Genomic DNA, 25,253 nt, shown 5'->3' on the forward strand with positions numbered 1-25,253 from the left:
TTAGACTTGTTGGTGTGTCTTATAACAGATGTCTCTTTCTATTCATCCAGTGCGTCCCATATGGGACGGTGCACAGTGCGTCTCATATATTTTATATATATGGTACGGTGCACAGTGCGCTGTTGTGATGCACGAAATCTTTTTGGAGTGAAACGAACATGTGCATGTAGCCTTATGTTTTTAAAGTCTATATTTTTTTTTTTTCTTTGACAAACAGATGAAAGCATCATGACTGGTCATGCCACATTAAAATATAATACATTTCTACCGTTTTTTTTTTTTTTTTAAATATCTCCCAAATGTCAGGATATAATTCGCACTGTGGGCATCATCATAGAGCTATAATTGCTGATGATGAAGATGATGAGTATGCATTATGCTGCTCAGGATGTTTTTGGTGTAAAAAAAAACAACGTAATATTCATTGCGCGATTTAACCAGCAGTGTTGTAAACAGTTATTACATTGCAATAACACTGTACCGACCTGTACATCACTATGACATCACTATGACATCACTATGACATCACTATGACAACATTAGTTTTAGATATATTTTTTAATACATGTCTGAGTGATACTCGGCATAAAGGTGGACCTGTTAATGTCTCTAGCAGGTGGAGGATGGCAGAGAGAGTGACTTGGTGGAGAGCGTTTATGGGGAACAATAAGAGAACAAGTAGTGGTACCAAGGACATCGCCACTCAGCTCCCCGACACAGTGAAGGACCCTCTGACTCCCAGCACACAGGGAGTCCTAGCAACACCACACTGTAAGTCATCTCAGCACCCGCAGTGAAGTCGGAGGTTTACATACACCTTAAATACATTTAAGAAACTCTGTTTTTCACAATTACTGAAATTTAATCCTAGTAATCAAAAAAAAATCCCTGTTTTAGGTCAGTTAGGATCAACACTTTATTTTATGAATGTGAAATGTCAGAATAATTGTAGAGAGAATTATTTATTTCAGCTTTTATTTATTTCATCACATTCTCAGTGGGTCAGAAGTTTACATACACTCAATTAGTATTTGCTAGCATTGTCTTTAAATTGTTTAACTTGGGTCAAACGTTTCGGGTAGCCTTCCACAAGCTTCCCACAATAAGTTGGGTGAATTTTGACCCATTCCTCCTGACAGAGCTGGTGTAACTGAGTCAGGTTTGTAGGCCTCCTTGCTCGCACACGCTTTTTCAGTTCTGCCCACAAATGTTCAATAGGATTGAGGTCAGGGCTTTGTGATGGCCACTCCAATACCTTGACTTTCTTGTCCTTAAGCCATTTTGCCACAACTTTGGAAGTATGCTTGGGGTCATTGTACATTTGGAAGACCCATTTGCGACTAAGCTTTAACTTAGCTTAAAGCTAACTGATGTCTTGAGATGTTGCTTCAATATATCCACATAATTTTCCTTCCTCATGATGCCATCTATTTTGTGAAGAGCACCAGTCCCTCCTGCAGCAAAGCACTCCCACAACATGATGCTGCCACCCCCGTGCTTCACGGTTGGGATGGTGTTCTTCGGCTTGCAAGCCTCCCCATTTTTCCTCCAAACATAACGATGGTCATTATGGTCAAACAGTTCTATTTTTGTTTCATCAGACCAGAGAACATTTCTCCAAAAGGTATGATATGTGTCCCCATGTGCAGTTGCCTTGAAATACATCCACAGGTACACCTCCAATTGGCTCAAATGGTGTCAATTATCCTATCATAAACTTCTAAAGCCATGACATCATTTTTTGGAATATTCCAAGCTGTTTAAAAGCACAGTCAACTTAGTGTATGTAAATTTCTGACCCACTGGAATTGTGATACAGTGAATTATAAGTTAAATAATCTGTCTTTAAACAATTGTTGGAAAAAATGACTTGTGTAAATGTCAATGGCCTCCTTGTATGCCCCCAAAATGTGACCGATCGCCTTGATTCTGTCATATGTTGCAAAATTTGAAAGAGTGTTTTTTTTTTTTACATTGGATAAAAATAGAGACACAGAGCTACAAAATGTCACTACAGTTGAGGAAACAATGGGAAAGTAATTCTGCTTTGAAAGTTGATCAACTTGTAAAACTCACTTTTGAGAAAATGGCCCTTGAATGTTTTGGTACCTATCTAGAAAGCTCTCCTTTGACTTGTGTAAATGTAAATGGCCCTTGAATGTTTTGGTACCTATCTAGAAAGCTCTCCTTTGTTTCCACCCATTCAGCATCATCCTCTTAAACTGTAGTCCCCATCCAAAACTCTGACCATTTTACTCCCCCTAGCAGAGCTTGGTTAGGCAGTTTTCATGTTATCCAGAGCGTTGGTGACTGTGCTGCTGGCAACAATTTAATTACGTTATTTTGCTGATGTTGACTGACTCCGGCCATATTCAACAGGTGTTGAGCGTTCGTTAAATCATCAGTTATTGTTCAAACGGCTCTCCTGTAAGGTCGTGACCTGCGACATAGTTCCTGAAACAGGCCACATATGTTAAGCCACCTTGAAATCCCCCAACATGTATTCTACTGTTCTCAGCAGCAGCCCCCAAACTCCCAACCGACCAACAGCCACCAGCATCACAACAACCACCAGCATCACAGCAGTCACCAGCGTCACAGCAGCCACCAGCATCACAGCAGTCACAGGCACCAGTCAGTACAGGCAACAGCCTCTTCAGCGACGAGACCTTCGATGACTCCCAGTTTGAGTCGGTCTTCAACGAACAGACGTGTCGTAGGAACCTGAGGGTGTCTCGGTCAGGCCGGTTTAAGGAGAAGAAGAGGGCACGCTCCAGTCTTCCTACTGGGAAAGAGGACGTACGATGACGAGGATGGCGATGAGGATGAGGGACATAGTGGCCAAAGACTGCTCTTACTTCGGAACTTTATTTCAACATGGCCGTCCGTTCTGGGGAAAGAGGAAGGTAGATGAAGATGAATTGTAAGTTGCAGATAAGTTGAGGGTAAGTTGCAGATAAGTTGAGGGTAAGTTGAAGATAAGTTGAGGGTAAGTTGCAGATAAGTTGAGGGTAAGTTGAAGATAAGTTGAGGGTAAGTTGAAGATAAGTTGAAAATAAGTTGAAGATAAGTTGAGGGTAAGTTGAAGATAAGTTGAGGGTAAGTTGAAGATAAGTTGAGGGTAAGTTGCAGATAAGTTGAGGGTAAGTTGAAGATAAGTTGAGGGTAAGTTGAAGATAAGTTGAGGGTAAGTTGCAGATAAGTTGAGGGTAAGTTGAAGATAAGTTGAGGGTAAGTTGCAGATAAGTTGAGGGTAAGTTGAAGATAAGTTGAGGGTAAGTTGCAGATAAGTTGAGGGTAAGTTGCAGATAAGTTGAGGGTAAGTTGCAGATAAGTTGAGGGTAAGTTGAAGATAAGTTGAGGGTAAATTGAGGGTAAGTTGAAGATAAGTTGAGGGTAAGTTGCAGATAAGTTGAGGGTAAGTTGAAGATAAGTTGAGGGTAAGTTGCAGATAAGTTGAGGGTAAGTTGAAGATAAGTTGAGGGTAAGTTGAAGATAAGTTGAGGGTAAGTTGAAGATAAGTTGAAGATAAGTTGAAGATAAGTTGAGGGTAAGTTGAAGATAAGTTGAGGGTAAGTTGAGGGTAAGTTGAAGATAAGTTGAAGATAAGTTGAAGATAAGTTGAGGCTAAGTTGAAGATAGTGATTTGAGACTTTGACTTTACCCTTTGGAACCCTTTTGTCAGTACTAGAGAGTCTGTCCGTTCCACTGCTTCTGCTTCTTCACCAATCAACATGAGATTCATTTCATTTCATTGATTTTGATTTATTGATCCCTTATCGGAAGTTGAACGTGTTGAACTGTGTTTCCCATCACAAAGAAAGTGAACTGATCAGAAATGAAGTTATACTCTCCTGTACCTCCTGTCTTGTTACATTATAATGGACTGCTGATTGGCAGTAGTGAACGTTTCTCAGTGACAGCTAGGTAGGCACTTAACAGTCCTTCCCTGAGGAAATCACAGGTCTGACAAGGTTTGATTGATTTAAAGCAATAGGAAGACAAGTGTGTCTTTACTAATCCAATCCCATAAAGATCAGTGGTTAGGCTCCTTCAAGAAAGGAAGGAAGGAAGGACTGTTTTCTGTAAGAAGTATCACCTTTCAGCTTTAAAAACTATCCAGACTTTTCTAGCTTTTTCTGTATCCAAACAGTATACTGAAAATGAGACACACACACAGCTATGCACGTTCCAGGAAAGGAAACGCTGTTTATAAGATGTTTACATATATATACGTGTAATATTTTTACTATGAAGGATATAATATTGTTTTTTACTAATCAATGTTGTTTTTTTTTTTTTTTTTTTAAACTATGATTACAGTGGGTTAGAAGGGTACCTCATTAGTTTTTTAAACAGTGGGTTAGAAGGGTACCTCATTAGTTTTTTAAACAGTGGGTTAGAAGGGTACCTCATTAGTTTTTTAAACAGTGGGTTAGAAGGGTACCTCATTAGTTTTTTAAACAGTGGGTTAGAAGGGTACCTCATTAGTTTTTTAAACAGTGGGTTAGAAGGGTACCTCATTAGTTTTTTAAACAGTGGGTTAGAAGGGTACCTCATTAGTTTTTTAAACAGTGGGTTAGAAGGGTACCTCATTAGTTTTTTAAACAGTGGGTTAGAAGGGTACCTCATTAGTTTTTTTAAACAGTGGGTTAGACGGGTACCTCATTTGTTTTTTTAAAAAGAGGTGGGATTGCTTGAATGAATGAGCATTGGTGTTTGTGACCGGACAGGTGAAAATATAACATTATATCCACTAGCTGCTATTCAGTTACATACAGGCACACGTTTTAGAGGGAAACATCACTGTCTGGAGCAAATCCTGATGGAAGGTAAGGTGTTATAGATATATATAATCCTGATGGAAGGTACTATTAGAAACTAAACTAGTCAGTAATTGACATCACTGTGCTTCAAGTGGACGTGACACATACATCATGGTCTGTAAATGCTGCAATGAAGGCTAAACATGATTGTTGTAATGACAGAAGAACAAATAAACATTGATCAATGTCTCCATGTCTGTGTGAACACTGGTGTGTGTGACTACATACTGTATGTACATCTCTGTGAGAGTCAGTGGCGTCTCGCTTATATCCTGATTCAGTAACGTTGTGAATCACATGACCCAAAAGTCAGTTTGCGCCCCAAATGGCACCCTCTTCCCTACACAGTGGACTACTGGCACCCTATTCCCTACACAGTGGACTACTGGCACCCTATTCCCAACACAGTGGGCTACTGGCACCCTCTTCCCTACACAGTGGACTACTGGCACCCTATTCCCTACACAGTGGAGTACTGGCACCCTATTCCCTACATAGTGCACTACTTTTTTTACCAGACCCCCATGCGTTATAGGGTGCCATTCGAGATGAAGGCAAAGTGCATGCTCTCTTCCTACAGAGAATCTCCTTCATTGTGAACAAGTTAATATAGCTTATTATTGTCATTAATACAATCTACCTGGTTTCACACTGTCGGTCTGTCAACACACCTGGTTTCACACTGTCGGTCTGTCAACACACCTGGTTTCACAATGTCTGTCTGTCAACACACCTGGTTTCACATCGTCTGTCTGTCAACACATCTGGTTTCACACTGTCTGTCTGTCAACACACCTGGTTTCACACTGTCTTTCTGTCAACACACCTGGTTTCACACTGGCTGTCTGTCAACACACCTGGTTTCACACTGTCTGTCTGTCAACACACCTGGTTTCACATCTTCTGTCTGTCAACACACCTGGTTTCACACTGTCTGTCTGTCAACACACCTGGTTTCACACTGTCTGTCAACACACCTGGTTTCACACTGTCTGTCAATACACCTGGTTTCACATCGTCTGTCTGTCAACACACCTGGTTTCACATCATCTGTCAACACACCTGGTTTCACATTGTCTGTCTGTCAACACACCTGGTTTCACACTGTCTTTCTGTCAACACACCTGGTTTCACATTGTCTGTCAATACACCTGGTTTCACATCGTCTGTCTGTCAACACACATGGTTTCACATCGTCTGTCAACACACCTGGTTTCACATCGTCTGTCTGTCAACACACCTGGTTTCACATCGTCTGTCTGTCAACACACCTGGATTCACACTGTCTTTCTGTCAACACACCTGGTTTCACATTGTCTGTCAACACACCTGGTTTCACATCGTCTGTCAACACACCTGGTTTCACACTGTCTTTCTGTCAACACACCTGGTTTCACATTGTCTGTCAACACACATGGTTTCACATCGTCTGTCAACACACCTGGTTTCACATCGTCTGTCTGTCAACACACCTGGTTTCACATCGTCTGCCTGTCAACATACCTGGTTTCACATTGTCTGTCTGTCAACACACCTGGTTTCACACTGTCTGTCTGTCTGTCTGTCTGTCTGTCTGTCTGTCTGTCTGTCAACACACCTGGTTTCACACTGTCTGTCTGTCAACACACCTGGTTTCACACTGTCTGTCTGTCAATCAAATCAACATCCCTGTGCCACCACCTTCCTCTGTCTGTCACTGGTGGTCATGGAGGAGCCAGGGACTGTCCAATCAGAGAGAGTCCTCCTCCAGGCTGTTTGTCTCTGAGTATAGCTGGTGGGCATGGAGGAGCCAGGGACTGTCCAATCAGAGAGAGTCCTCCTCCAGGCTGTTTGTCTCTGAGTATAGCTGGTGGGCATGGAGGAGCCAGGGACTGTCCAATCAGAGAGAGTCCTCCTCCAGGCTGCTTGTCTCTGAGTATAGCTGGTGGGCATGGAGGAGCCAGGGACTGTCCAATCAGAGAGAGTCCTCCTCCAGGCTGCTTGTCTCTGAGTATAGCTGGTGGGCATGGAGGAGCCAGGGACTGTCCAATCAGAGAGAGTCCTCCTCCAGGCTGCTTGTCTCTGAGTATAGCTGGTGGGCATGGAGGAGCCAGGGACTGTCCAATCAGAGAGAGTCCTCCTCCAGGCTGTTTGTCTCTGAGTATAGCTGGTGGGCATGGAGGAGCCAGGGACTGTCCAATCAGAGAGTCCTCCTCCAGGCTGTTTGTCTCTGAGTATAGCTGGTGGGCATGGAGGAGCCAGGGACTGTCCAATCAGAGAGAGTCCTCCTCCAGGCTGTTTGTCTCTGAGTATAGCTGGTGGGCATGGAGGAGCCAGGGACTGTCCAATCAGAGAGAGTCCTCCTCCAGGCTGTTTGTCTCTGAGTATAGCTGGTGGGCATGGAGGAGCCAGGGACTGTCCAATCAGAGAGTCCTCCTCCAGGCTGTTTGTCTCTGAGTATAGCTGGTGGGCATGGAGGAGCCAGGGACTGTCCAATCAGAGAGAGTCCTCCTCCAGGCTGTTTGTCTCTGAGTATAGCTGGTGGGCATGGAGGAGCCAGGGACTGTCCAATCAGAGAGAGTCCTCCTCCAGGCTGTTTGTCTCTGAGTATAGCTGGTGGGCATGGAGGAGCCAGGGACTGTCCAATCAGAGAGAGTCCTCCTCCATGCTGTTTGTCTCTGAGTATAGCTGGTGGGCATGGAGGAGCCAGGGACTGTCCAATCAGAGAGAGTCCTCCTCCAGGCTGTTTGTCTCTGAGTATAGCTGGTGGGCATGGAGGAGCCAGGGACTGTCCAATCAGAGAGAGTCCTCCTCCAGGCTGTTTGTCTCTGAGTATAGCTGGTGGGCATGGAGGAGCCAGGGACTGTCCAATCAGAGAGAGTCCTCCTCCAGGCTGCTTGTCTCTGAGTATAGCTGGTGGGCATGGAGGAGCCAGGGACTGTCCAATCAGAGAGAGTCCTCCTCCAGGCTGTTTGTCTCTGAGTATAGCTGGTGGGCATGGAGGAGCCAGGGACTGTCCAATCAGAGAGAGTCCTCCTCCAGGCTGCTTGTCTCTGAGTATAGCTGGTGGGCATGGAGGAGCCAGGGACTGTCCAATCAGAGAGAGTCCTCCTCCAGGCTGTTTGTCTCTGAGTATAGCTGGTGGGCATGGAGGAGCCAGGGACTGTCCAATCAGAGAGAGTCCTCCTCCAGGCTGTTTGTCTCTGAGTATAGCTGGTGGGCATGGAGGAGCCAGGGACTGTCCAATCAGAGAGAGTCCTCCTCCAGGCTGTTTGTCTCTGAGTATAGCTGGTGGGCATGGAGGAGCCAGGGACTGTCCAATCAGAGAGAGTCCTCCTCCAGGCTGTTTGTCTCTGAGTATAGCTGGTGGGCATGGAGGAGCCAGGGACTGTCCAATCAGAGAGAGTCCTCCTCCAGGCTGTTTGTCTCTGAGTATAGCTGGTGGGCATGGAGGAGCCAGGGACTGTCCAATCAGAGAGAGTCCTCCTCCAGGCTGTTTGTCTCTGAGTAATATGGAGGTAGGTGGAGACTTAGGAGACTGCCCTGGTGAATATGGAGGTAGGCGGAGATTTAGGAGACTTCCCTGGTGAATATGGAGGTAGGTAGAGACTTCTCACAGCTGAGCAGGAGACTGCCCTGGTGAATATGGAGATAGGTGGAGACTTCTCACAGCTGAGCAGGAGACTGCCCTGGTGAATATGGAGGTAGGTGGGACACTTAGGAGACTTCCCTGGTGAATATGGAGGTAGGTGGACACTTAGGAGACTGCCCTGGTGAATATGGAGGTAGGTGGAGAAATTAGGAGACTGCCCTGGTGAATATGGAGGTAGGTGGAGACTTCTCACAGCTGAGCAGGAGACTGCCCTGGTGAATATGGAGGTAGGTGGAGACTTAGGAGACTGCCCTGGTGAATATGGAGGTAGGTGGAGACTTAGGAGACTGCCCTGGTGAATATGGAGGTAGGAGGAGACTTCGGAGACTGCCCTGGTGAATATGGAGGTAGGTGGAGACTTAGGAGACTTCCCTGGTGAATATGGAGGTAGGCGGAGATTTAGGAGAGTGCCCTGGTGAATATGGAGGTAGGTTGAGACTTCTCACAGCTGAGCAGGAGACTGCCCTGGTGAATATGGAGATAGGTGGAGACTTCTCACAGCTGAGCAGGAGACTGCCCTGGTGAATATGGAGGTAGGTGGACACTTAGGAGACTTCCCTGGTGAATATGGAGGTAGGTGGACACTTAGGAGACTGCCCTGGTGAATATGGAGGTAGGTGGAGACTTAGGAGACTGCCCTGGTGAATATGGAGGTAGGTGGAGACTTAGGAGACTGCCCTGGTGAATATGGAGGTAGGAGGAGACTTCGGAGACTGCCCTGGTGAAAATGGAGGTAGGCGGAGACTTAGGAGACTTCCCTGGTGAATATGGAGGTAGGCGGAGACTTAGGAGACTTCCCTGGTGAATATGGAGGTAGGTAGAGACTTCTCACAGCTGAGCAGGAGACTGCCCTGGTGAATATGGAGGTAGGTGGACACTTAGGAGACTTCCCTGGTGAATATGGAGGTAGGTGGACACTTAGGAGACTGCCCTGGTGAATATGGAGGTAGGTGGACACTTAGGAGACTGCCCTGGTGAATATGGAGGTAGGTGGACACTTAGGAGACTGCCCTGGTGAATATGGAGGTAGGTGGAGACTTCTCACAGCTGAGCAGGAGACTGCCCTGGTGAATATGGAGGTAGGTGGAGACTTAGGAGACTGCCCTGGTGAATATGGAGGTAGGTGGAGACTTAGGAGACTGCCCTGGTGAATATGGAGGTAGGAGGAGACTTCGGAGACTGCCCTGGTGAATATGGAGGTAGGTAGAGACTTCTCACAGCTGAGCAGGAGACTGCCCTGGTGAATATGGAGATAGGTGGAGACTTCTCACAGCTGAGCAGGAGACTGCCCTGGTGAATATGGAGATAGGTGGACACTTAGGAGACTTCCCTGGTGAATATGGAGGTAGGTGGACACTTAGGAGACTGCCCTGGTGAATATGGAGGTAGGTGGAGAAATTAGGAGACTGCCCTGGTGAATATGGAGGTAGGTGGAGACTTAGGAGACTTCCCTGGTGAATATGGAGGTAGGAGGAGACTTAGGAGACTGCCCTGGTGAATATGGAGGTAGGTGGAGACTTATGAGACTACTTATGAGACTGCCCTGGTGAAAATGGAGGTAGGCGGAGACTTAGGAGACTTCCCTGGTGAATATGGAGGTAGGCGGAGACTTAGGAGACTGCCCTGGTGAATATGGAGGTAGGTGGAGACTTAGGAGACTTCCCTGGTGAATATGGAGGTAGGCGGAGATTTAGGAGACTGCCCTGGTGAATATGGAGGTAGGCGGAGATTTAGGAGACTGCCCTGGTGAATATGGAGGTAGGTAGAGACTTCTCACAGCTGAGCAGGAGACTGCCCTGGTGAATATGGAGATAGGTGGAGACTTCTCACAGCTGAGCAGGAGACTGCTCTGGTGAATATGGAGGTAGGTGGACACTTAGGAGACTTCCCTGGTGAATATGGAGGTAGGTGGACACTTAGGAGACTGCCCTGGTGAATATGGACGTAGGTGGAGAAATTAGGAGACTGCCCTGGTGAATATGGAGGTAGGTGGAGACTTCTCACAGCTGAGCAGGAGACTGCCCTGGTGAATATGGAGGTAGGTGGAGACTTAGGAGACTGCCCTGGTGAATATGGAGGTAGGTGGAGACTTAGGAGACTGCCCTGGTGAATATGGAGGTAGGAGGAGACTTCGGAGACTGCCCCGGTGAATATGGAGGTAGGTGGAGACTTAGGAGACTTCCCTGGTGAATATGGAGGTAGGAGGAGACTTCGGAGACTGCCCCGGTGAATATGGAGGTAGGTGGAGACTTAGGAGACTTCCCTGGTGAATATGGAGGTAGGAGGAGACTTAGGAGACTGCCCTGGTGAATATGGAGGTAGGTGGAGACTTATGAGACTACTTATGAGACTGCCCTGGTGAATATGGAGGTAGGCGGAGACTTAGGAGACTTCCCTGGTGAATATGGAGGTAGGCGGAGACTTAGGAGACTGCCCTGGTGAATATGGAGGTAGGTGGAGACTTAGGAGACTTCCCTGGTGAATATGGAGGTAGGCGGAGATTTAGGAGACTGCCCTGGTGAATATGGAGGTAGGTAGAGACTTCTCACAGCTGAGCAGGAGACTGCCCTGGTGAATATGGAGATAGGTGGAGACTTCTCACAGCTGAGCAGGAGACTGCCCTGGTGAATATGGAGGTAGGTGGACACTTAGGAGACTTCCCTGGTGAATATGGAGGTAGGTGGACACTTAGGAGACTGCCCTGGTGAATATGGAGGTAGGTGGAGAAATTAGGAGACTGCCCTGGTGAATATGGAGGTAGGTGGAGACTTCTCACAGCTGAGCAGGAGCCTGCCCTGGTGAATATGGAGGTAGCTGGAGACTTAGGAGACTGCCCTGGTGAATATGGAGGTAGGTGGAGACTTAGGAGACTGCCCTGGTGAATATGGAGGTAGGAGGAGACTTCGGAGACTGCCCCGGTGAATATGGAGGTAGGTGGAGACTTAGGAGACTTCCCTGGTGAATATGGAGGTAGGCGGGGATTTAGGAGACTGCCCTGGTGAATATGGAGATAGGTGGACACTTAGGAGACTTCCCTGGTGAATATGGAGGTAGGTGGACACTTAGGAGACTGCCCTGGTGAATATGGAGGTAGGTGGAGACTTAGGAGACTGCCCTGGTGAATATGGAGGTAGGGGGAGACTTCGGAGACTGCCCTGGTGAATATGGAGGTAGGTAGAGACTTCTCACAGCTGAGCAGGAGACTTCCCTGGTGAATATGGAGATAGGTGGAGACTTCTCACAGCTGAGCAGGAGACTGCCCTGGTGAATATGGAGATAGGTGGACACTTAGGAGACTTCCCTGGTGAATATGGAGGTAGGTGGACACTTAGGAGACTGCCCTGGTGAATATGGAGGTAGGTGGAGAAATTAGGAGACTGCCCTGGTGAATATGGAGGTAGGTGGAGACTTCTCACAGCTGAGCAGGAGACTGCCCTGGTGAATATGGAGGTAGGTGGAGACTTAGGAGACTGCCCTGGTGAATATGGAGGTAGGTGGAGACTTAGGAGACTGCCCTGGTGAATATGGAGGTAGGAGGAGACTTCGGAGACTGCCCCGGTGAATATGGAGGTAGGTGGAGACTTAGGAGACTGCCCTGGTGAATATGGAGGTAGGTGGAGACTTATGAGACTACTTATGAGACTGCCCTGGTGAATATGGAGGTAGGCGGAGACTTAGGAGACTTCCCTGGTGAATATGGAGGTAGGCGGAGACTTAGGAGACTGCCCTGGTGAATATGGAGGTAGGAGGAGACTTCGGAGACTGCCCCGGTGAATATGGAGGTAGGTGGAGACTTAGGAGACTGCCCTGGTGAATATGGAGGTAGGTGGAGACTTATGAGACTACTTATGAGACTGCCCTGGTGAATATGGAGGTAGGCGGAGACTTAGGAGACTTCCCTGGTGAATATGGAGGTAGGCGGAGACTTAGGAGACTGCCCTGGTGAATATGGAGGTAGGTGGAGACTTAGGAGACTTCCCTGGTGAATATGGAGGTAGGAGGAGACTTAGGAGACTGCCCTGGTGAATATGGAGGTAGGTGGAGACTTATGAGACTACTTATGAGACTGCCCTGGTGAATATGGAGGTAGGCGGAGACTTAGGAGACTTCCCTGGTGAATATGGAGGTAGGCGGAGACTTAGGAGACTGCCCTGGTGAATATGGAGGTAGGTGGAGACTTAGGAGACTTCCCTGGTGAATATGGAGGTAGGCGGAGATTTAGGAGACTGCCCTGGTGAATATGGAGGTAGGTAGAGACTTCTCACAGCTGAGCAGGAGACTGCCCTGGTGAATATGGAGATAGGTGGAGACTTCTCACAGCTGAGCAGGAGACTGCCCTGGTGAATATGGAGGTAGGTGGACACTTAGGAGACTTCCCTGGTGAATATGGAGGTAGGTGGACACTTAGGAGACTGCCCTGGTGAATATGGAGGTAGGTGGAGAAATTAGGAGACTGCCCTGGTGAATATGGAGGTAGGTGGAGACTTCTCACAGCTGAGCAGGAGACTGCCCTGGTGAATATGGAGGTAGGTGGAGACTTAGGAGACTGCCCTGGTGAATATGGAGGTAGGAGGAGACTTCGGAGACTGCCCTGGTGAATATGGAGGTAGGTGGAGACTTAGGAGACTTCCCTGGTGAATATGGAGGTAGGCGGAGATTTAGGAGACTTCCCTGGTGAATATGGAGGTAGGTAGAGACTTCTCACAGCTGAGCAGGAGACTGCCCTGGTGAATATGGAGGTAGGTGGACACTTAGGAGACTTCCCTGGTGAAAATGGAGGTAGGTGGACACTTAGGAGACTGCCCTGGTGAATATGGAGGTAGGTGGACACTTAGGAGACTGCCCTGGTGAATATGGAGGTAGGTGGACACTTAGGAGACTGCCCTGGTGAATATGGAGGTAGGTGGAGACTTCTCACAGCTGAGCAGGAGACTGCCCTGGTGAATATGGAGGTAGGTGGAGACTTAGGAGACTACCCTGGTGAATATGGAGGTAGGTGGAGACTTAGGAGACTGCCCTGGTGAATATGGAGGTAGGAGGAGACTTCGGAGACTGCCCTGGTGAATATGGAGGTAGGTAGAGACTTCTCACAGCTGAGCAGGAGACTGCCCTGGTTAATATGGAGATAGGTGGAGACTTCTCACAGCTGAGCAGGAGACTGCCCTGGTGAATATGGAGATAGGTGGACACTTAGGAGACTTCCCTGGTGAATATGGAGGTAGGTGGACACTTAGGAGACTGCCCTGGTGAATATGGAGGTAGGTGGAGAAATTAGGAGACTGCCCTGGTGAATATGGAGGTAGGTGGACACTTAGGAGACTTCCCTGGTGAATATGGAGGTAGGTGGACACTTAGGAGACTGCCCTGGTGAATATGGAGGTAGGTGGAGAAATTAGGAGACTGCCCTGGTGAATATGGAGGTAGGCAGAGACTTAGGAGACTGCCCTGGTGAATATGGAGGTAGGTGGAGACTTAGGAGACTTCCCTGGTGAATATGGAGGTAGGAGGAGACTTAGGAGACTGCCCTGGTGAATATGGAGGTAGGCGGAGACTTATGAGACTACTTATGAGACTGCCCTGGTGAATATGGAGGTAGGCGGAGACTTAGGAGACTTCCCTGGTGAATATGGAGGTAGGCGGAGACTTAGGAGACTGCCCTGGTGAATATGGAGGTAGGTGGAGACTTAGGAGACTGCCCTGGTGAATATGGAGGTAGGTGGAGACTTAGGAGACTTCCCTGGTGAATATGGAGGTAGGAGGAGACTTAGGAGACTGCCCTGGTGAATATGGAGGTAGGTGGAGACTTATGAGACTACTTATGAGACTGCCCTGGTGAATATGGAGGTAGGCGGAGACTTAGGAGACTTCCCTGGTGAATATGGAGGTAGGCGGAGACTTAGGAGACTGCCCTGGTGAATATGGAGGTAGGTGGAGACTTAGGAGACTTCCCTGGTGAATATGGAGGTAGGCGGAGATTTAGGAGACTGCCCTGGTGAATATGGAGGTAGGTAGAGACTTCTCACAGCTGAGCAGGAGACTGCCCTGGTGAATATGGAGATAGGTGGAGACTTCTCACAGCTGAGCAGGAGACTGCCCTGGTGAATATGGAGGTAGGTGGACACTTAGGAGACTTCCCTGGTGAATATGGAGGTAGGTGGACACTTAGGAGACTGCCCTGGTGAATATGGAGGTAGGTGGAGAAATTAGGAGACTGCCCTGGTGAATATGGAGGTAGGTGGAGACTTCTCACAGCTGAGCAGGAGACTGCCCTGGTGAATATGGAGGTAGGTGGAGACTTAGGAGACTGCCCTGGTGAATATGGAGGTAGGAGGAGACTTCGGAGACTGCCCTGGTGAATATGGAGGTAGGTGGAGACTTAGGAGACTTCCCTGGTGAATATGGAGGTAGGCGGAGATTTAGGAGACTTCCCTGGTGAATATGGAGGTAGGTAGAGACTTCTCACAGCTGAGCAGGAGACTGCCCTGGTGAATATGGAGGTAGGTGGACACTTAGGAGACTTCCCTGGTGAAAATGGAGGTAGGTGGACACTTAGGAGACTGCCCTGGTGAATATGGAGGTAGGTGGACACTTAGGAGACTGCCCTGGTGAATATGGAGGTAGGTGGACACTTAGGAGACTGCCCTGGTGAATATGGAGGTAGGTGGAGACTTCTCACAGCTGAGCAGGAGACTGCCCTGGTGAATATGGAGGTAGGTGGAGACTTAGGAGACTACCCTGGTGAATATGGAGGTAGGTGGAGACTTAGGAGACTGCCCTGGTGAATATGGAGGTAGGAGGAGACTTCGGAGACTGCCCTGGTGAATATGGAGGTAGGTAGAGACTTCTCACAGCTGAGCAGGAGACTGCCCTGGTTAATATGGAGATAGGTGGAGACTTCTCACAGCTGAGCAGGAGACTGCCCTGGTGAATATGGAGATAGGTGGACACTTAGGAGACTTCCCTGGTGAATATGGAGGTAGGTGGACACTTAGGAGACTGCCCTGGTGAATATGGAGGTAGGTGGAGAAATTAGGAGACTGCCCTGGTGAATATGGAGGTAGGTGGACACTTAGGAGACTTCCCTGGTGAATATGGAGGTAGGTGGACACTTAGGAGACTGCCCTGGTGAATATGGAGGTAGGTGGAGAAATTAGGAGACTGCCCTGGTGAATATGGAGGTAGGCAGAGACTTAGGAGACTGCCCTGGTGAATATGGAGGTAGGTGGAGACTTAGGAGACTTCCCTGGTGAATATGGAGGTAGGAGGAGACTTAGGAGACTGCCCTGGTGAATATGGAGGTAGGCGGAGACTTATGAGACTACTTATGAGACTGCCCTGGTGAAAATGGAGGTAGGCGGAGACTTAGGAGACTTCCCTGGTGAATATGGAGGTAGGCGGAGACTTAGGAGACTGCCCTGGTGAATATGGAGGTAGGTGGAGACTTAGGAGACTTCCCTGGTGAATATGGAGGTAGGCGGAGATTTAGGAGACTGCCCTGGTGAATATGGAGGTAGGTAGAGACTTCTCACAGCTGAGCAGGAGACTGCCCTGGTGAATATGGAGATAGGTGGAGACTTCTCACAGCTGAGCAGGAGACTGCCCTAGTGAATATGGAGGTAGGTGGACACTTAGGAGACTTCCCTGGTGAATATGGGGGTAGGTGGACACTTAGGAGACTGCCCTGGTGAATATGGAGGTAGGTGGAGAAATTAGGAGACTGCCCTGGTGAATATGGAGGTAGGTGGAGACTTCTCACAGCTGAGCAGGAGACTGCCCTGGTGAATATGGAGGTAGGTGGAGACTTAGGAGACTGCCCTGGTGAATATGGAGGTAGGTGGAGACTTAGGAGACTGCCCTGGTGAATATGGAGGTAGGAGGAGACTTCGGAGACTGCCCCGGTGAATATGGAGGTAGGTGGAGACTTAGGAGACTTCCCTGGTGAATATGGAGGTAGGAGGAGACTTAGGAGACTGCCCTGGTGAATATGGAGGTAGGTGGAGACTTATGAGACTACTTATGAGACTGCCCTGGTGAATATGGAGGTAGGCGGAGACTTAGGAGACTTCCCTGGTGAATATGGAGGTAGGCGGAGACTTGGGAGACTGCCCTGGTGAATATGGAGGTAGGTGGAGACTTAGGAGACTTCCCTGGTGAATATGGCGGTAGGCGGAGATTTAGGAGACTGCCCTGGTGAATATGGAGGTAGGTAGAGACTTCTCACAGCTGAGCAGGAGACTGCCCTGGTGAATATGGAGATAGGTGGAGACTTAGGAGACTTCCCTGGTGAATATGGAGGTAGGTGGACACTTAGGAGACTGCCCTGGTGAATATGGAGGTAGGTGGAGAAATTAGGAGACTGCCCTGGTGAATATGGAGGTAGGTGGACACTTAGGAGACTTCCCTGGTGAATATGGAGGTAGGTGGACACTTAGGAGACTGCCCTGGTGAATATGGAGGTAGGTGGAGAAATTAGGAGACTGCCCTGGTGAATATGGAGGTAGGCAGAGACTTAGGAGACTGCCCTGGTGAATATGGAGGTAGGTGGAGACTTAGGAGACTTCCCTGGTGAATATGGAGGTAGGAGGAGACTTAGGAGACTGCCCTGGTGAATATGGAGGTAGGTGGAGACTTATGAGACTACTTATGAGACTGCCCTGGTGAAAATGGAGGTAGGCGGAGACTTAGGAGACTTCCCTGGTGAATATGGAGGTAGGCGGAGACTTAGGAGACTGCCCTGGTGAATATGGAGGTAGGTGGAGACTTAGGAGACTTCCCTGGTGAATATGGAGGTAGGCGGAGATTTAGGAGACTGCCCTGGTGAATATGGAGGTAGGTAGAGACTTCTCACAGCTGAGCAGGAGACTGCCCTGGTGAATATGGAGATAGGTGGAGACTTCTCACAGCTGAGCAGGAGACTGCCCTGGTGAATATGGAGGTAGGTGGACACTTAGGAGACTTCCCTGGTGAATATGGAGGTAGGTGGACACTTAGGAGACTGCCCTGGTGAATATGGAGGTAGGTGGAGAAATTAGGAGACTGCCCTGGTGAATATGGAGGTAGGTGGAGACTTCTCACAGCTGAGCAGGAGACTGCCCTGGTGAATATGGAGGTAGGTGGAGACTTAGGAGACTGCCCTGGTGAATATGGAGGTAGGTGGAGACTTAGGAGACTGCCCTGGTGAATATGGAGGTAGGAGGAGACTTCGGAGACTGCCCCGGTGAATATGGAGGTAGGTGGAGACTTAGGAGACTTCCCTGGTGAATATGGAGGTAGGAGGAGACTTAGGAGACTGCCCTGGTGAATATGGAGGTAGGTGGAGACTTATGAGACTACTTATGAGACTGCCCTGGTGAATATGGAGGTAGGCGGAGACTTAGGAGACTTCCCTGGTGAATATGGAGGTAGGCGGAGACTTGGGAGACTGCCCCGGTGAATATGGAGGTAGGTGGAGACTTAGGAGACTTCCCTGGTGAATATGGAGGTAGGTGGAGACTTAGGAGACTGCCCTGGTGAATATGGAGGTAGGTGGAGACTTATGAGACTACTTATGAGACTGCCCTGGTGAATATGGAGGTAGGCGGAGACTTAGGAGACTTCCCTGGTGAATATGGAGGTAGGTGGAGACTTAGGAGACTGCCCTGGTGAATATGGAGGTAGGTGGAGACTTATGAGACTACTTATGAGACTGCCCTGGTGAATATGGAGGTAGGCGGAGACTTAGGAGACTTCCCTGGTGAATATGGAGGTAGGCGGAGACTTAGGAGACTGCCCTGGTGAATATGGAGGTAGGTGGAGACTTAGGAGACTTCCCTGGTGAATATGGAGGTAGGCGGAGATTTAGGAGACTGCCCTGGTGAATATGGAGGTAGGTGGAGACTTCTCACAGCTGAGCAGGAGCCTGCCCTGGTGAATATGGAGGTAGGTGGAGACTTAGGAGACTGCCCTGGTGAATATGGAGGTAGGTGGAGACTTAGGAGACTGCCCTGGTGAATATGGAGGTAGGAGGAGACTTCGGAGACTGCCCCGGTGAATATGGAGGTAGGTGGAGACTTAGGAGACTTCCCTGGTGAATATGGAGGTAGGCGGGGATTTAGGAGACTGCCCTGGTGAATATGGAGATAGGTGGACACTTAGGAGACTTCCCTGGTGAATATGGAGGTAGGTGGACACTTAGGAGACTGCCCTGGTGAATATGGAGGTAGGTGGAGACTTAGGAGACTGCCCTGGTGAATATGGAGGTAGGGGGAGACTTCGGAGACTGCCCTGGTGAATATGGAGGTAGGTAGAGACTTCTCACAGCTGAGCAGGAGACTGCCCTGGTGAATATGGAGATAGGTGGAGACTTCTCACAGCTGAGCAGGAGACTGCCCTGGTGAATATGGAGATAGGTGGACACTTAGGAGACTTCCCTGGTGAATATGGAGGTAGGTGGACACTTAGGAGACTGCCCTGGTGAATATGGAGGTAGGTGGAGAAATTAGGAGACTGCCCTGGTGAATATGGAGGTAGGTGGAGACTTAGGAGACTGCCCTGGTGAAGATGGAGGTAGGAGGAGACTTCGGAGACTGCCCCGGTGAATATGGAGGTAGGTGGAGACTTAGGAGACTTCCCTGGTGAATATGGAGGTAGGAGGAGACTTAGGAGACTGCCCTGGTGAATATGGAGGTAGGTGGAGACTTATGAGACTACTTATGAGACTGCCCTGGTGAATATGGAGGTAGGCGGAGACTTAGGAGACTTCCCTGGTGAATATGGAGGTAGGCGGAGACTTAGGAGACTGCCCTGGTGAATATGGAGGTAGGTGGAGACTTAGGAGACTTCCCTGGTGAATATGGAGGTAGGCGGAGATTTAGGAGACTGCCCTGGTGAATATGGAGGTAGGTAGAGACTTCTCACAGCTGAGCAGGAGACTGCCCTGGTGAATATGGAGATAGGTGGAGACTTCTCACAGCTGAGCAGGAGACTGCCCTGGTGAATATGGAGGTAGGTGGAGAAATTAGGAGACTGCCCTGGTGAATATGGAGGTAGGTGGACACTTAGGAGACTTCCCTGGTGAATATGGAGGTAGGTGGACACTTAGGAGACTGCCCTGGTGAATATGGAGGTAGGTGGAGAAATTAGGAGACTGCCCTGGTGAATATGGAGGTAGGCAGAGACTTAGGAGACTGCCCTGGTGAATATGGAGGTAGGTGGAGACTTAGGAGACTTCCCTGGTGAATATGGAGGTAGGAGGAGACTTAGGAGACTGCCCTGGTGAATATGGAGGTAGGCGGAGACTTATGAGACTACTTATGAGACTGCCCTGGTGAATATGGAGGTAGGCGGAGACTTAGGAGACTTCCCTGGTGAATATGGAGGTAGGCGGAGACTTAGGAGACTGCCCTGGTGAATATGGAGGTAGGTGGAGACTTAGGAGACTGCCCTGGTGAATATGGAGGTAGGTGGAGACTTAGGAGACTTCCCTGGTGAATATGGAGGTAGGAGGAGACTTAGGAGACTGCCCTGGTGAATATGGAGGTAGGTGGAGACTTATGAGACTACTTATGAGACTGCCCTGGTGAATATGGAGGTAGGCGGAGACTTAGGAGACTTCCCTGGTGAATATGGAGGTAGGCGGAGACTTAGGAGACTGCCCTGGTGAATATGGAGGTAGGTGGAGACTTAGGAGACTTCCCTGGTGAATATGGAGGTAGGCGGAGATTTAGGAGACTGCCCTGGTGAATATGGAGGTAGGTAGAGACTTCTCACAGCTGAGCAGGAGACTGCCCTGGTGAATATGGAGATAGGTGGAGACTTCTCACAGCTGAGCAGGAGACTGCCCTGGTGAATATGGAGGTAGGTGGACACTTAGGAGACTTCCCTGGTGAATATGGAGGTAGGTGGACACTTAGGAGACTGCCCTGGTGAATATGGAGGTAGGTGGAGAAATTAGGAGACTGCCCTGGTGAATATGGAGGTAGGTGGAGACTTCTCACAGCTGAGCAGGAGACTGCCCTGGTGAATATGGAGGTAGGTGGAGACTTAGGAGACTGCCCTGGTGAATATGGAGGTAGGAGGAGACTTCGGAGACTGCCCTGGTGAATATGGAGGTAGGTGGAGACTTAGGAGACTTCCCTGGTGAATATGGAGGTAGGCGGAGATTTAGGAGACTTCCCTGGTGAATATGGAGGTAGGTAGAGACTTCTCACAGCTGAGCAGGAGACTGCCCTGGTGAATATGGAGGTAGGTGGACACTTAGGAGACTTCCCTGGTGAAAATGGAGGTAGGTGGACACTTAGGAGACTGCCCTGGTGAATATGGAGGTAGGTGGACACTTAGGAGACTGCCCTGGTGAATATGGAGGTAGGTGGACACTTAGGAGACTGCCCTGGTGAATATGGAGGTAGGTGGAGACTTCTCACAGCTGAGCAGGAGACTGCCCTGGTGAATATGGAGGTAGGTGGAGACTTAGGAGACTACCCTGGTGAATATGGAGGTAGGTGGAGACTTAGGAGACTGCCCTGGTGAATATGGAGGTAGGAGGAGACTTCGGAGACTGCCCTGGTGAATATGGAGGTAGGTAGAGACTTCTCACAGCTGAGCAGGAGACTGCCCTGGTTAATATGGAGATAGGTGGAGACTTCTCACAGCTGAGCAGGAGACTGCCCTGGTGAATATGGAGATAGGTGGACACTTAGGAGACTTCCCTGGTGAATATGGAGGTAGGTGGACACTTAGGAGACTGCCCTGGTGAATATGGAGGTAGGTGGAGAAATTAGGAGACTGCCCTGGTGAATATGGAGGTAGGTGGACACTTAGGAGACTTCCCTGGTGAATATGGAGGTAGGTGGACACTTAGGAGACTGCCCTGGTGAATATGGAGGTAGGTGGAGAAATTAGGAGACTGCCCTGGTGAATATGGAGGTAGGCAGAGACTTAGGAGACTGCCCTGGTGAATATGGAGGTAGGTGGAGACTTAGGAGACTTCCCTGGTGAATATGGAGGTAGGAGGAGACTTAGGAGACTGCCCTGGTGAATATGGAGGTAGGCGGAGACTTATGAGACTACTTATGAGACTGCCCTGGTGAAAATGGAGGTAGGCGGAGACTTAGGAGACTTCCCTGGTGAATATGGAGGTAGGCGGAGACTTAGGAGACTGCCCTGGTGAATATGGAGGTAGGTGGAGACTTAGGAGACTTCCCTGGTGAATATGGAGGTAGGCGGAGATTTAGGAGACTGCCCTGGTGAATATGGAGGTAGGTAGAGACTTCTCACAGCTGAGCAGGAGACTGCCCTGGTGAATATGGAGATAGGTGGAGACTTCTCACAGCTGAGCAGGAGACTGCCCTAGTGAATATGGAGGTAGGTGGACACTTAGGAGACTTCCCTGGTGAATATGGGGGTAGGTGGACACTTAGGAGACTGCCCTGGTGAATATGGAGGTAGGTGGAGAAATTAGGAGACTGCCCTGGTGAATATGGAGGTAGGTGGAGACTTCTCACAGCTGAGCAGGAGACTGCCCTGGTGAATATGGAGGTAGGTGGAGACTTAGGAGACTCCCCTGGTGAATATGGAGGTAGGTGGAGACTTAGGAGACTGCCCTGGTGAATATGGAGGTAGGAGGAGACTTCGGAGACTGCCCCGGTGAATATGGAGGTAGGTGGAGACTTAGGAGACTTCCCTGGTGAATATGGAGGTAGGAGGAGACTTAGGAGACTGCCCTGGTGAATATGGAGGTAGGTGGAGACTTATGAGACTACTTATGAGACTGCCCTGGTGAATATGGAGGTAGGCGGAGACTTAGGAGACTTCCCTGGTGAATATGGAGGTAGGCGGAGACTTGGGAGACTGCCCTGGTGAATATGGAGGTAGGTGGAGACTTAGGAGACTTCCCTGGTGAATATGGCGGTAGGCGGAGATTTAGGAGACTGCCCTGGTGAATATGGAGGTAGGTAGAGACTTCTCACAGCTGAGCAGGAGACTGCCCTGGTGAATATGGAGATAGGTGGAGACTTAGGAGACTTCCCTGGTGAATATGGAGGTAGGTGGACACTTAGGAGACTGCCCTGGTGAATATGGAGGTAGGTGGAGAAATTAGGAGACTGCCCTGGTGAATATGGAGGTAGGTGGACACTTAGGAGACTTCCCTGGTGAATATGGAGGTAGGTGGACACTTAGGAGACTGCCCTGGTGAATATGGAGGTAGGTGGAGAAATTAGGAGACTGCCCTGGTGAATATGGAGGTAGGCAGAGACTTAGGAGACTGCCCTGGTGAATATGGAGGTAGGTGGAGACTTAGGAGACTTCCCTGGTGAATATGGAGGTAGGAGGAGACTTAGGAGACTGCCCTGGTGAATATGGAGGTAGGTGGAGACTTATGAGACTACTTATGAGACTGCCCTGGTGAAAATGGAGGTAGGCGGAGACTTAGGAGACTTCCCTGGTGAATATGGAGGTAGGCGGAGACTTAGGAGACTGCCCTGGTGAATATGGAGGTAGGTGGAGACTTAGGAGACTTCCCTGGTGAATATGGAGGTAGGCGGAGATTTAGGAGACTGCCCTGGTGAATATGGAGGTAGGTAGAGACTTCTCACAGCTGAGCAGGAGACTGCCCTGGTGAATATGGAGATAGGTGGAGACTTCTCACAGCTGAGCAGGAGACTGCCCTGGTGAATATGGAGGTAGGTGGACACTTAGGAGACTTCCCTGGTGAATATGGAGGTAGGTGGACACTTAGGAGACTGCCCTGGTGAATATGGAGGTAGGTGGAGAAATTAGGAGACTGCCCTGGTGAATATGGAGGTAGGTGGAGACTTCTCACAGCTGAGCAGGAGACTGCCCTGGTGAATATGGAGGTAGGTGGAGACTTAGGAGACTGCCCTGGTGAATATGGAGGTAGGTGGAGACTTAGGAGACTGCCCTGGTGAATATGGAGGTAGGAGGAGACTTCGGAGACTGCCCCGGTGAATATGGAGGTAGGTGGAGACTTAGGAGACTTCCCTGGTGAATATGGAGGTAGGAGGAGACTTAGGAGACTGCCCTGGTGAATATGGAGGTAGGTGGAGACTTATGAGACTACTTATGAGACTGCCCTGGTGAATATGGAGGTAGGCGGAGACTTAGGAGACTTCCCTGGTGAATATGGAGGTAGGCGGAGACTTGGGAGACTGCCCCGGTGAATATGGAGGTAGGTGGAGACTTAGGAGACTTCCCTGGTGAATATGGAGGTAGGTGGAGACTTAGGAGACTGCCCTGGTGAATATGGAGGTAGGTGGAGACTTATGAGACTACTTATGAGACTGCCCTGGTGAATATGGAGGTAGGCGGAGACTTAGGAGACTTCCCTGGTGAATATGGAGGTAGGTGGAGACTTAGGAGACTGCCCTGGTGAATATGGAGGTAGGTGGAGACTTATGAGACTACTTATGAGACTGCCCTGGTGAATATGGAGGTAGGCGGAGACTTAGGAGACTTCCCTGGTGAATATGGAGGTAGGCGGAGACTTAGGAGACTGCCCTGGTGAATATGGAGGTAGGTGGAGACTTAGGAGACTTCCCTGGTGAATATGGAGGTAGGCGGAGATTTAGGAGACTGCCCTGGTGAATATGGAGGTAGGTGGAGACTTCTCACAGCTGAGCAGGAGCCTGCCCTGGTGAATATGGAGGTAGGTGGAGACTTAGGAGACTGCCCTGGTGAATATGGAGGTAGGTGGAGACTTAGGAGACTGCCCTGGTGAATATGGAGGTAGGAGGAGACTTCGGAGACTGCCCCGGTGAATATGGAGGTAGGTGGAGACTTAGGAGACTTCCCTGGTGAATATGGAGGTAGGCGGGGATTTAGGAGACTGCCCTGGTGAATATGGAGATAGGTGGACACTTAGGAGACTTCCCTGGTGAATATGGAGGTAGGTGGACACTTAGGAGACTGCCCTGGTGAATATGGAGGTAGGTGGAGACTTAGGAGACTGCCCTGGTGAATATGGAGGTAGGGGGAGACTTCGGAGACTGCCCTGGTGAATATGGAGGTAGGTAGAGACTTCTCACAGCTGAGCAGGAGACTGCCCTGGTGAATATGGAGATAGGTGGAGACTTCTCACAGCTGAGCAGGAGACTGCCCTGGTGAATATGGAGATAGGTGGACACTTAGGAGACTTCCCTGGTGAATATGGAGGTAGGTGGACACTTAGGAGACTGCCCTGGTGAATATGGAGGTAGGTGGAGAAATTAGGAGACTGCCCTGGTGAATATGGAGGTAGGTGGAGACTTAGGAGACTGCCCTGGTGAAGATGGAGGTAGGAGGAGACTTCGGAGACTGCCCCGGTGAATATGGAGGTAGGTGGAGGCTTAGGAGACTTCCCTGGTGAATATGGAGGTAGGAGGAGACTTAGGAGACTGCCCTGGTGAATATGGAGGTAGGTGGAGACTTATGAGACTACTTATGAGACTGCCCTGGTGAATATGGAGGTAGGCGGAGACTTAGGAGACTTCCCTGGTGAATATGGAGGTAGGCGGAGACTTAGGAGACTGCCCTGGTGAATATGGAGGTAGGTGGAGACTTAGGAGACTTCCCTGGTGAATATGGAGGTAGGCGGAGATTTAGGAGACTGCCCTGGTGAATATGGAGGTAGGTAGAGACTTCTCACAGCTGAGCAGGAGACTGCCCTGGTGAATATGGAGATAGGTGGAGACTTCTCACAGCTGAGCAGGAGACTGCCCTGGTGAATATGGAGGTAGGTGGACACTTAGGAGACTTCCCTGGTGAATATGGAGGTAGGTGGACACTTAGGAGACTGCCCTGGTGAATATGGAGGTAGGTGG

At 49.4% G+C, this 25,253-nt stretch overlaps 1 protein-coding gene across 3 annotated transcripts in view; it reads left to right on the forward strand.

Annotated features, from left to right (window-relative positions):
- Positions 1–5,019, forward strand: part of LOC109886559 (proline-rich protein 15) — a 6,020-nt gene extending 1,001 nt beyond the window's left edge. Inside the window, exons 2-3 of one of the 3 annotated variants that reach the window (XM_031793488.1) lie at positions 614–771; positions 2,522–5,019. In XM_031793488.1, the coding sequence (XP_031649348.1) occupies positions 624–771; positions 2,522–2,808 (435 nt within the window). In that variant the 5' untranslated portion in view covers positions 614–623 and the 3' untranslated portion in view covers positions 2,809–5,019. Of the gene's footprint in view, positions 1–613; positions 772–2,518 lie in introns of all 3 variants that reach the window. The other 2 variants (XM_031793487.1, XM_031793486.1) reach the window with 2 other exon arrangements.
- The last annotated feature ends 20,234 nt before the right edge of the window (positions 5,020–25,253 follow it).

Source organism: Oncorhynchus kisutch, linkage group LG17 (genome assembly GCF_002021735.2).
Source record: "Oncorhynchus kisutch isolate 150728-3 linkage group LG17, Okis_V2, whole genome shotgun sequence".
Lineage (NCBI taxonomy): Eukaryota > Metazoa > Chordata > Actinopteri > Salmoniformes > Salmonidae > Oncorhynchus > Oncorhynchus kisutch.